The sequence below is a fragment of the Embiotoca jacksoni genome, unplaced genomic scaffold (genome assembly GCF_022577435.1).
Source record: "Embiotoca jacksoni isolate LCO1_2020_lvr unplaced genomic scaffold, fEmbJac1.0.p SCAF_4, whole genome shotgun sequence".
Classification (NCBI taxonomy): Eukaryota; Metazoa; Chordata; class Actinopteri; family Embiotocidae; genus Embiotoca; species Embiotoca jacksoni.
The window spans coordinates 18,040,672-18,051,753 of record NW_027185392.1 but is presented as its reverse complement, the minus strand read 5'-3'; the positions used below and the strand labels follow the sequence as shown (position 1 = coordinate 18,051,753).

The following is an 11,082-nucleotide window of genomic DNA, read 5'->3' as shown; positions in this document are numbered from 1 at the left end:
AAGGTTGTGCTATACAAAGGTCTTCTTTTCTTTTAATACATTACACTCTTCTTTTAAAAAGATTTGGAACAATTCATTTAATCTCCAACAATATATTGTATTTTTATTATGTTTTACGATCTGAAAAAAGTATTTTAAATATATAGTAAAGGAGAAAGTGCAGACATTCCCTCAGAACTGTGGGCAAAAATAAGTATAGCACATCATAAAAGTGGAGAAACTCAAAGTGAAGAACAACTTCCTGAAAATTGCAGTAAACTGAGAAAACACAACAACTTTCCAGTAATAACAACATGAAACTGGAGGTTACATTATAAAAACAGCATTTATTGTACGTCTCAGAAATTAAGTTACACAAATCATGTGGAGAAAACTGCACTCATCCACTGTTTTAGCTGACCTCCTCCAGGCTGTCATTCGTCTATTTTAAAGTATTATTGGCATTAGACATACTCCCTGTGTATCCTCCACTGCACTGACTGTTTAGTGCTGCAGCACACTGATCTATAATTTATTCACAGTTTGGCTCAATAGTGCATCAGTTGAGAATCGTCCCTCAATCGTACGTCAGAATCAGCCAGGATTTATTCAGCGTACACGAGACATTAACGTGCAGACGTTTGTGTGTTACGAATCCGGCATGTCAAAGTATGGATTAATTAATTATTCCAGCGTGTGAAATCCAGAGGGGTTTACAGTGATGTGGCTCGCTTGGGCCTGTCAGGTTAACGGAAATAAATACGTTTACTGCTGGAATTTTGATTTGAATCTTCATAAAGTAGGCACTTTGGCAAAGCAAACAACCACTGAGAAGACATGGGACTATTAAACAGGGCTAGTTGGCTCATCAAACGTCCTATAGCATTACATCATTCCTATAAGGTATTTTGACATTGCTTTAATGTTCATGTGCCACATATCTCCATGTTACAAAAGATCCAACATCCTACAATATTCTGATTATCAGTGTGAAAAGTTCGCACACAGAAACATCGTGTGTCTGTATTAATTCTGAATAATGTTGGAATATTACAGCTATCATCTGCAGGTTCGGGACAAAATCAAACATAATGATTTGGTTTGTATGGTATGTGCAAGCCTCTGACAGGCTTTGAGGAGAAATGCCTCCTTGCTACACTTTCACACACACACACAGACACACACAGACACACAATCCAGACACTCTATAAGATTAAGACTTCTCTGCTTCTCAGAGGACGTGAAGGAGACACGATGATGTCGTCTGAATCGTCTGAATCAACTTCAGCGGCTCCAGCGAACTCTGTTGTGTGATGGCGCTCCGTTTGAGCTGCAGGACGCAATACAGTACGTATATTACTGTGTTGGACTCAAAAACAGAATTTTGGCCAATTTAACCCCAAAGAAAACCAAAATAAACGTAGGAAGACACTCATACAAAGTCATTGCTTAAATACACAGTTTCTCTCACCTTTTGCGTGTGTCATCTTAGAGCCATCAGTGCCAGAGACAAGCCAGGAGTCCTCTTCATCTCCCTCCTTACCACCATCACTGAGGGACACAGCGCCTGGCCAACAAAACATCACATAGTAAGCAGTCATTAAAGGACAATTCAGACACACCCTCAGAAACACAAGGATAGATGCGGCTACTGTACTTCAAACGGGATGCATGTAAAATTACACTAATCTGTAAAGTATCACATGTATCACAACCACAATTGAACAAAACTATGATCACGACTGCAAAAATCCTCAAGAAATATAATTTTCTCAGCTGGAACACAAGCTAAGATGGTGCAATTCAAAATCTCTGGACTACACATCGAATGCAGGAGAAGTGTTGGTGGCATGCAGGGAAAAAAAAAAAAAAAAAAAACGCTGACATGGCTGCTCTGCTCTGTACCCTCATGCTGTCGATCTGCTCAAAACTCAAGGAGATGGTGGGGGGGGGAGTGAAGGGGAAGGCGGTGGGATCTCACAAGGTCGTTTGGGTCAGGTAGAAGCTCAGGACAGAGCTCTTAAACAACAACAACAACTGCAGATCTTTAGGGGACATTTGAGACACTGACATTACTGGTCCGGAGGTTTGCCGAGTCCTCATCAGTGTTTGACGGGAGGCTGTCAGAGCTCTGGCCGGTGCAGAGGAGACTGTAGATCAGCGTGCCAGTGACATCCACCACTCCTCATAAAGGTGTCGGGGAAGCGATGGTGAGCGATTTGGAGGCTGAGAGACGGGCGACCCCATGGTGTTGCACACACGAATAAATATCAGGCACGAACCCTGACTCACTCTGAGTGGCTGTATAAATGGTGTGTTTCCTGTCATAGTTGCATGTCTTTCAAAGTCTCCAGTGTAAAGCAGCCCAATATTATTAATCCAAAACACAAGTGACACTGATCTGGAGATGAAGACTGTAAGAGGAAAGTCTTTAAGATACCGTATGGCAAAGAGGATACACATTTATTTGTACAATACGTTTTAGCCCTTTAACCCTGAAATAAGAGTTAAGGTCAAATGGCAACACAAGTGGATGAGCTGGGGAGCAGTGAGGGGAGGATCTGCCTGAGAGCCTGAGGGCACTGTGCCCACCTACCTACACTGGAAACCTGAATGCATCCAGGGCATGTCAATCAAACCGGGCACATCCCCAAACGGGACAGAAGTAGCACTGACTTAAGCTAACTTTACTAAGAGAGTCATAAAAGATAGAAAGTTTGTCTTCCTGTTTTGAACTTTTTCTCTATTTTCTTTGTCTCTTTTTGGGCGATACTATACACCTGTTTGCATCTTTTTGCGTTGCTCTATATGTTTGTTTATATAAACAATAAAGACGTGGGAGACTCACCTGTTCTGCCAGATGCGTGTCTCAGTCGAGCTCTTCTTGGTGCCAGCGTGGGCATATTGTTTCCCATTGTAGTAGAAGGCACGGAGAACCCTGAGCTAATGCACACACACACACACACACACACACACACACACACACACGTATTTCTGCAAAATGTGCTGTTTTTTGACTGCATCTGTTTATTTTTTAATTCTGTGCATAAGTGAGTCACCTCTCTTTCGCAAGACTACAGCGAGCCAGATGTCCCCTGAATGCAGACTGAATAATCGTCAAGGCGACCGCATCCAGCTCTTCATCGACAGAGGAAGCTGCATCGCTGCAGTTTGATGATTCTGCAGCCTGAAAAACAGGAGAGGAGGAAGATGCAGAGCAAAGGGGAGTACAGGGAAGATAAAGAGGTGAGACAGAGACAGGAAAACACACAGAGGAAGATTACATTTGACTCCCAGAAAATGCTTTTCAGAACCATCTGGCGGTTATCAAAGTAAGCTGCAACTCTGGTGTATTTCATCACAGTAATATCCGTAATGATCTCTGGGAATATTTCTGGTTTAATCTATGTCCCGATATCCTGTTGATCTATTCCCAGGGCTTAAGAAAATAGTTTTACAGTCCTTAACTCTGGACAACACTTCAAAAAAATACTCTAAGTCTCACATAAATTAGCTCACAATACTACTTGTACTATAAACTGGAAAAATAAATGAAAATTTTGTAATTTTACGATACACAAAAAGTATTATTGATTTTCTTTATTACAGTGGCCAGTTGCTGTCGTTTAAAAAAAGTACCTGATGTTGATACTAAGAGTAAATGGGAACACAACACTTGAACTGTAACGGTATTCTTGCAGCTTTACAGATATAAACTGATGAGCGTGTGTGTGCGTGTGCGTGTGCATGTGTGAGTAAAACCTTAATCTGTGCGAGTGTCAGCAGGTCCTTGAGCTGCGACTCTCTGAGGAGATGGCCTCTTAACGCTGACTGCAACATCACAGTGTCCTGAGAGAGAATGCGGAGAGATGGAGAGGGAAGTGTGTGGACATTCTTTACATAATACTTCTCTCACGCATCAAGAACTTCCTTTACATAATTGTGCTGTGTCTCATACCCTATTTCTGTGCTTCCTCCAGTTTCTCTGAATGACCGACACTGCTCTCTCTTTTGCGTTCTTCTTTGCATCAGTACCTAATTCTTCATCTCCTTTTACCCCCTCCTCCTCCTTACATCCAGTGTCCCTCCCTTCTTCCTCCTCCAGACCTGCTCTGCCCTGAGTGTCCTGGTGACTCTCTGCCATCGTGGGAGACGGGGAGGAGAGCTCAGCCTGTGAACCTTTGTTTCTGTCCTCCTCCAGAGTTTGGATCCTCCCCCACAACTGTTCCAACTCCTGTCTGGGAAACATAAAAACAACAAAAGCAACATATAAATACAATAAAAATAACAAAAAAGTGCAACTGGCACTGTGGATGTCAGTGGATGACTCTTCACAGTTAGCAATTATTGAGCTGGGGCTTCCTACACCTGTCTTTGGTTCTGAGCTGAGTATACATTTCATTTTCTTAAACATTTGGTGATAAGCAACCAGTTTTGTCACCCACTGATAAGATCTGGTTTGATTTTAGGCGAATTTAAAATGGTAATGGAATTATCGTGGGTTGATCATATCAGGCTTGTGCACCATTTAAGCATTATACTCATTGCCAACAGCCTGTTGATGTTTTAGTAAGCTAGTCAGTGACTCTTTCCAGGTGCAGTGCTTCAGAGCAGAGGTTAGGCTGTAAAAGCAAACGCCATCTGTGAAAACTCATTATTTACGTTCATTTTTCCCCCCTATATTATTAGTTATAAGACAATCACCTACACAATGTTAATATTAGTTACGTACGGACAAATAATGCTGTAACTTTCAAAGATTGCAATAATACTTACATACGTTTAACTTGAAACTTATAAATTAAGCACATACATGAACAGGAAGGTTCCACGTCTGAGCAAACTGAATCAAAGCACCTCATTTTGTCAGTCAAATATACATAACTGGTGAAAACATACTTATGCTGCTGTGTCTCTTTGTCATGTAGTTTTTTCTGTTCATCTTTCCACCGTTCCGTCTCTCTCTCCAGTTCTTCTCTTTCTGTCCTCACCTGTTTCAATTCATCACTGAAAACACAAACACAACACAGATTCATCTTCTTTGTGCTTCTAACTGCTGCTACTCATGAAATGAAGCGGCGCAGCACCAGCTACAGCCTAGTACACCTTCTGAAGCGGTTTTCTCTCTCAGGTGTGTAGTAATGATTTACATTATGAACATCAATCATTAATTATGGCTTGCAAAGATAATATCCTGTATGTTATGTATAAAAAGTGTGAGTGAGGCTGCTGCCCACTTACTCTCTACTTGACAGTGTCTCTTGAAGGTCCACCCTCTCATTTTCCAATTGGCTGAGGCGTTCCCTCAGATCAGAAAACCCCTCCCCTTCCTCAGTGATTGTGCACACTGATACTACTGCCTCTGTTGCCATGGTAAAGCCCGGAACCTCTGTGAGCGTGGTCTGGACCTCCTGATCCAATCGGCCGCTGCTCTTGGCTGACTGGGCGTGTCTTCTGCTGTCCTCCAGCCTCTGATTGGATGAGAGGGGAGTCCGTCTGTGACGAAGCCTCGAAACTGACAATCCATCACAGAAGACTGCACGTGTTTACATGAACAATTAGTTACAGTTTCCTCTCACCTTCTCCACCTCCAACAGCCTTCTCAACAGTCTCTGTTTACTCCACTCTCTGTAACCTAGGAGACAATCACACACACACACACACACACACACATTTTTATTTAGCATTACACTACAGAATATAACACTGCAGGGTTGGTACAGCTGATCGACCTCTGTTGAAAGTACTTCACTCATTATGTGGGTTTAATTTAGAGAATTGTCTTATTGCAGTTATTCTATATCATTCTTGGCAGCTGCTGTGAATATGAATGAGGAATATGAAGCACTGTTATATTTATACTGTATCCCACTGATGCATGTCACCAAAATCTGAAACATTTCAGGACATATTTGGCTACAAATCTTTAAAAATGTTTGTATTAATGCAGAGGTGACAAATAGCTGAAACTACCTTGTTGGGGGAGGAGGCAATGTGATGTTATAAAACATAGGACAATAGAAACTGGTCAATCGAGAAGATATCAATACGTTTACATCTGGGTAGTTACCCAATCTCTGATGTCTATCGTTGTATTTAGCACATTATTTTTTGTTTTATTGTTTCCTAAACTCCTGTGTAACATTGATGGGATACATTGTTATGTCTTTCGAATATATTAATGTTACTCTGATTGTGATGCAGTTGGCTTTTCTGCTGTGATTAAAAGAGAAAAAGCAACCATCCAATGAAATAAATATGTAAAACACATATTTATAAATACATTGCGTATTGTGCAATGAAATACATTTTCAAAATAACTAAGAATAATTTTCTAACTTCCCCTGCATTATAATGCGCTCTGATCGTACATATGACAGAACAGGTTCGAAGCAAAGCAAAAAAAAGCTGGTAGGAATAACTACAAATTTTGAGGAACAGCAAGAACAACTTTTTCAAAATGATAAAAGGAAAGGAATCTTGTTCTGTTAGCACCGGGACTGACATGTGTTGACATGTGAGTAAAAAGACCTTTAATTCCTCCAGCAGGACTGTTGGTGTTGACTTCCTCTCTGAGTACCACGTTCTCCTGTTGAAGCTGCTTCAGGTTCTCAGACAGACGGTGAACCGTGGAGCTCAAAGCTTTCTGCTGCCTCTGAGAGCACTTACTCTCAGCTCGACTGCTGCAGACAGACACAGAGAGGGAGACGGAGACTATATAAAGACGTGGCAGTAATCTGTAACTGTGGCCTTCTTCACTTGACTATTTCGAATTCCAGACACCGGAGGGTAATTTTAAATGATTTGATCGTATCTGTTGAAATGGCCATAATAACTGTTATACCAAAGTCTTGTCAGATGTCCTGTGTATTTCAGTCATGCATACCTTTTCTCTGCAGCTTCTAGAAGCATCTTCAGTCTCTGGATCTGAAAGATGAGGCACAAAATCACGTTACAAGTTTCCTTTTCTACAGCTGAGCTCACACTGCCAGCAGATGTGATGATAATATCGTCTATCGCAGCAGCAGAAAGTCTTTATGTAAGCCTCTTATTTATTCAGTGGTTGTTTCAGAGGCATACGTAGATGTTACCTCTTCATAGTAAGTTTCTACTGTGATCTTCAGCTCCTCCAGGTTGGTGGTCCTCAGATCACTTTGTAGTTTACTGGAAAATAAAGCAAATAATCTGAACAGATTACCACTTTATACATTAACCAAATGGATTTGCAGAAAAGATGGAGGAGAGCTTTACCTTAGGGCATTTTCTTTCTCTCTACACTGCTGCTCCAGCTTCAGGATTCTCTGTTTCAGCCCATTGAGAACCTTAATGGACAGAAGCCATTTTATAATCTGGTTAGATATGTGTCCTAAAAGAATTTCTGGTATGTTCTCCAACATACTGAACATACTCACCACACTCCCATCTTTTTTCTTATCCACCAAACTGCGAGTATATTCAGATGCCTATAGAGAAACATTATAGAGTTTTTAAAGTTTTAGTTTCTATGAGAAAAATCAAAGGCCATTCTGTGATTTTACCTTTGTAGGATCCAACAGTTCTTTTATCTGTTTCTCTCTTTTGGCATTATCTTCCTCCAGGCGCCGTAGTTTGGCTTTCATTTGCTGGTTGTCTGACTTCTGTGCCTGGAGACTCTGCAGAGAACAGCACAAGTGACTAAATGAAACCTCATGTTGAGCATGTAAAGAGTGCATCTGAAAATCCCGAAGTGCCTGAATACACCACAAAAAAGCAAAAACTGTAGGAAAGAAAAAAAGTCAGAGTCGACTTCAGGACACTACATTGGAACTGGTGAGGGCCATTTCATCAGACAATGATGGACACTGTATGTTGCACTTAACTTTGATCTTTACTGCAGAAGAACAATTTCCCACCTTGCTACTACTAAAATCACCATCTGGATTAATGACTACTGATGGGGGGCCCATGTGAGATTTATCAGGCTGAGTTTTGGCATGACCTGTTTAGGATGCTCAGTTATCTGCCTATTAAATATGAAAGAGCATCTGATTTCTTGTAATAGGTACATATACCACCTTCCCACCTTGTGCACTTATGGTTTTCAGTCATAGCCCCGTTATATGTATTATTTTATCTCTTTACTGAAATGCTCCAAAACTGCATGTTTTATTAAAAACAAATCATATTTTGACCCATTCCTTGTATCTATTTGTTTTGGTTGCAAGGTTTTCCAAAGTTACAAAGGAAGAAGGCATGCTGGGAAATTCTCATTTGTTTGTCCAATAATCCAGCCATTTGTGATTTGTAATTTCTGTAGGGCGTTGAAGGCGAGGGTAGGGGCCCAAGAAAAATATCTGCACCACAGCCAATCACAATTATGTTATTCTGCAGATCCTGGTGAGCTCTTTGAATGTGTTCTTTTAAAAATCAAACTGAATACACAACATTATTTTTTACCTTCTTGAGGCGAATGATCTCATCATACATGTCCTCCTTCTCTCTGTAGTCATTTGCGCCTACGGTAAACCCTGCAAAGCACCGGGACCAACATGGAGATGGGGCATAATTACACAAAGTCACCCACATTCTCACCTTGCAGTCATGAAAAAAAGATGATTGCGCTTGTATCTTTTCACACTCCATCACATCCAGTCTTTTCTCTTTCTGCTATCGTCTCCTGTTCGCAGCAAACTGCTGTTTAGCACAAAATCTGACCGACAAATTCTCTCACCATTGGATGCGGCGTGGAGATGTTTGTGTTTCCTTATGCTCAGGGTCTGTTTCAGAAGCTCTGGTGTCATATCGCAATCTGATATAAGTGTCTGGGATAAATCTGAAAAAGAGTTAGACAGAAAAAGGCTCACCACTTCTTGTTATGAGTCTGTATGATTTAATGACTTTATGTGACCTCTTTTATATTCACTTCCTAAGACCTGCATGTAATACTGTGCTAAACTAATCTTTAATCTGTGTGTTTTCAAACCTGCATAGTGAAATAAAGAATATGTGGGTGAAAATAAGTTGTAATGAAATGAGCTGAATTTAGACGCACTCCAACACAAGTCACTACTCCGTCTGACTCATTCTCCTTTTGAGGACGCACTGTAGTAGGCATTGACTTGCATGTATAATGTCTGCATGTTAAGAGATAATAAAATAATGAAGCCACAGAAAATCTGCGAACCTATAGGGTTGTGTGGTCTGGTTTTGCTCAGGCTTTAGGCTGCCATTAACGACCATATTTTCCAGCAACGCGCAGCTGTTCTTAGAAAAAACTGCGCGCACTCCTTCCTGAGGAGAGACATTTCCAACACAGATTCAGTTGTGTTTTCATGGTTCCTACCGTGGCCGTTGCGGAGGGATGTGAGGCGAGCTGAGCCTGTCTCCCCGGGAGTGTCCCCTCTGGTGTCCCCCAGGGAGGCCTTTGGCAGTCTCCAGGCTCCCACTGCAGCTCTCTTGGGGTTAACATTCAGACTGGAGAGGTACGGAGACCCTACACATGCATAAACAAATGTGGAATTAGTAAAGTGGGTTTCGTTACCGTGTCTGCAAATGTTTCCCACAGAGCTGCTGAGCAGGTCTTACTTGGAGAAGGAGGAGGCTTGCCGGAAGATTTTTTCCTCCTTGTTCTCTGACAGTGGACAAGCACAAGACATTAACCCAAACAGAAAAAAAACAACAACTGTGTGTGTCATGCCCCAGGTCTGAGAGTCAATTTCTTTACCTTTTCAGAAATATCAGCAGGGAGAGAAAAGCCATCCTCAACCTAGATTGGACGGACGAGTAAAACCAGTGAAAAACAGTGATGAGGGAAGGACAGAAAACATTGATAAGTTTGTGTAAATCAGTGATTCCCAACTCGGGCATCATAACCAGCCCTCGGGGTGTCATAATAAGCTCGTGTGGCTTTAATAAAGTAATATTTGATTCTTCTCGATATTTTTACTTTCTCATTCATTTCAAATGAGAAACTCAACAGGTAAACAAGAAACGGTTTGTTTGATATCCTCTCCACACACATCCAAAACACCACCAGCAGCAGTCCCTTCAGTTTAAAGGGCTCACGCGTCCAAAGTGTCGGAAACAACTGTCATAAACGATCACGTCGGGTGCTGTTTTGAGTTACGGGCTCAATGTGGAGGAGTAATAAACACCGCAACCGTGCAGGCTTCAAGAAAGCAATGAGTGCTTCCAGGAGATGCAGGGTTGTGTTTTTGATCTGACCAAAGGCGAAGGACTCACCAGTTCCTCGCAGTCTTCATCTGTTTGAACATCACTCGCCTCCAGAGACATCTTCGCAGCTGCACTATACATAGCTGTAAACCAAACGTAACGTTAAGTAGAAAAACCCGACTTTTACCGTGTGGATTCCTCTCATTTTTACCCCTAAGTTAAAAAAAAAAAAAAAAAAAAAGAAGGAAAAAAAAAAAAAAAAGCTCACTTTAGGCTGCCCCTTCTTCCTCGTAGTAAAAACATGGGGCAACAAAAGAGACGCTAGCTGAGCTACACCTGGAAATGTCCGTCCACAACACTACAAGTCTTCCCGGGTATGAAGCCGTCCGTGCGGTGATACGGACGGTCAACCGCAGCTTCATGAAACCCGCTCCGACGCTGTTGTCTTTCGGCGCAGAGGTGACTTGTTTTCACATTAGTGTTGCACGTTGAGTCGTCTAGCAACCAGGCAGCTGTTACTGACCTGCGTTAAACTAACCAGGAAAAGGCAGGACGAGCACCGGAAGTGACACGAGCGCGCTTTCAAAATAAAATTACAAACATGACAAACGACGGCAGACTCGCGTCAAATTGCGCCTCATTCAATTTATAATAGTTTATTACAAATTCATGTCCGATAGTTTTTTTGAGGATATATTCATAGTTTGGTTTTTTTAGAGTATGGCAAAGGCGCCTTTCGATAAGAGGCTGCGTTTGAAAATTTAAGCCGGATGTACATTTTCAGCTTTAACAAGCTTGACGCAGCTAATATACACACCAACAGTTCAGGACTGAATGCTCGTAGTTTTTTTCTTTCTGCGTCCCGACTCTTTTCTTCACGTCGCTGAAGCGGTGCTCAAATAAAAGGAGGGGCTTGCAATGTTTTCCTCCAATCGCATGTGACACACAGCA

At 41.7% G+C, this 11,082-nt stretch overlaps 1 protein-coding gene across 3 annotated transcripts; it reads right to left on the bottom strand.

Annotated features, from left to right (window-relative positions):
• Positions 1-306: 306 nt before the first annotated feature.
• iqce (IQ motif containing E) lies at positions 307-10,651 on the bottom strand. 3 transcript variants are annotated; one of them, XM_069167465.1, is made up of 22 exons: positions 10,400-10,651; positions 10,201-10,274; positions 9,683-9,724; positions 9,544-9,589; positions 9,302-9,451; positions 8,690-8,791; positions 8,416-8,486; positions 7,518-7,631; positions 7,392-7,442; positions 7,231-7,301; positions 7,071-7,143; positions 6,866-6,906; positions 6,511-6,662; positions 5,559-5,614; positions 5,221-5,450; positions 4,879-4,986; positions 3,938-4,217; positions 3,742-3,828; positions 3,039-3,166; positions 2,828-2,922; positions 1,451-1,546; positions 307-1,309 (listed from the first exon to the last, which is right to left on the bottom strand). In XM_069167465.1, the coding sequence occupies exons 2-22, from the start codon at positions 10,270-10,272 to the stop codon at positions 1,185-1,187; spliced, it is 2,190 nt and encodes a 729-aa protein (XP_069023566.1). In that variant the 5' UTR covers positions 10,273-10,274; positions 10,400-10,651; the 3' UTR covers positions 307-1,184. The 3 variants fall into 3 exon arrangements, with proteins under 3 accessions (XP_069023566.1, XP_069023565.1, XP_069023567.1); XM_069167464.1 differs by lacking the exon at positions 10,400-10,651 and having other exon boundaries at positions 10,201-10,344; XM_069167466.1 differs by lacking the exons at positions 307-1,309; positions 10,400-10,651 and having other exon boundaries at positions 1,457-2,205; positions 10,201-10,344.
• Between the last annotated feature and the right edge of the window lie 431 nt (positions 10,652-11,082).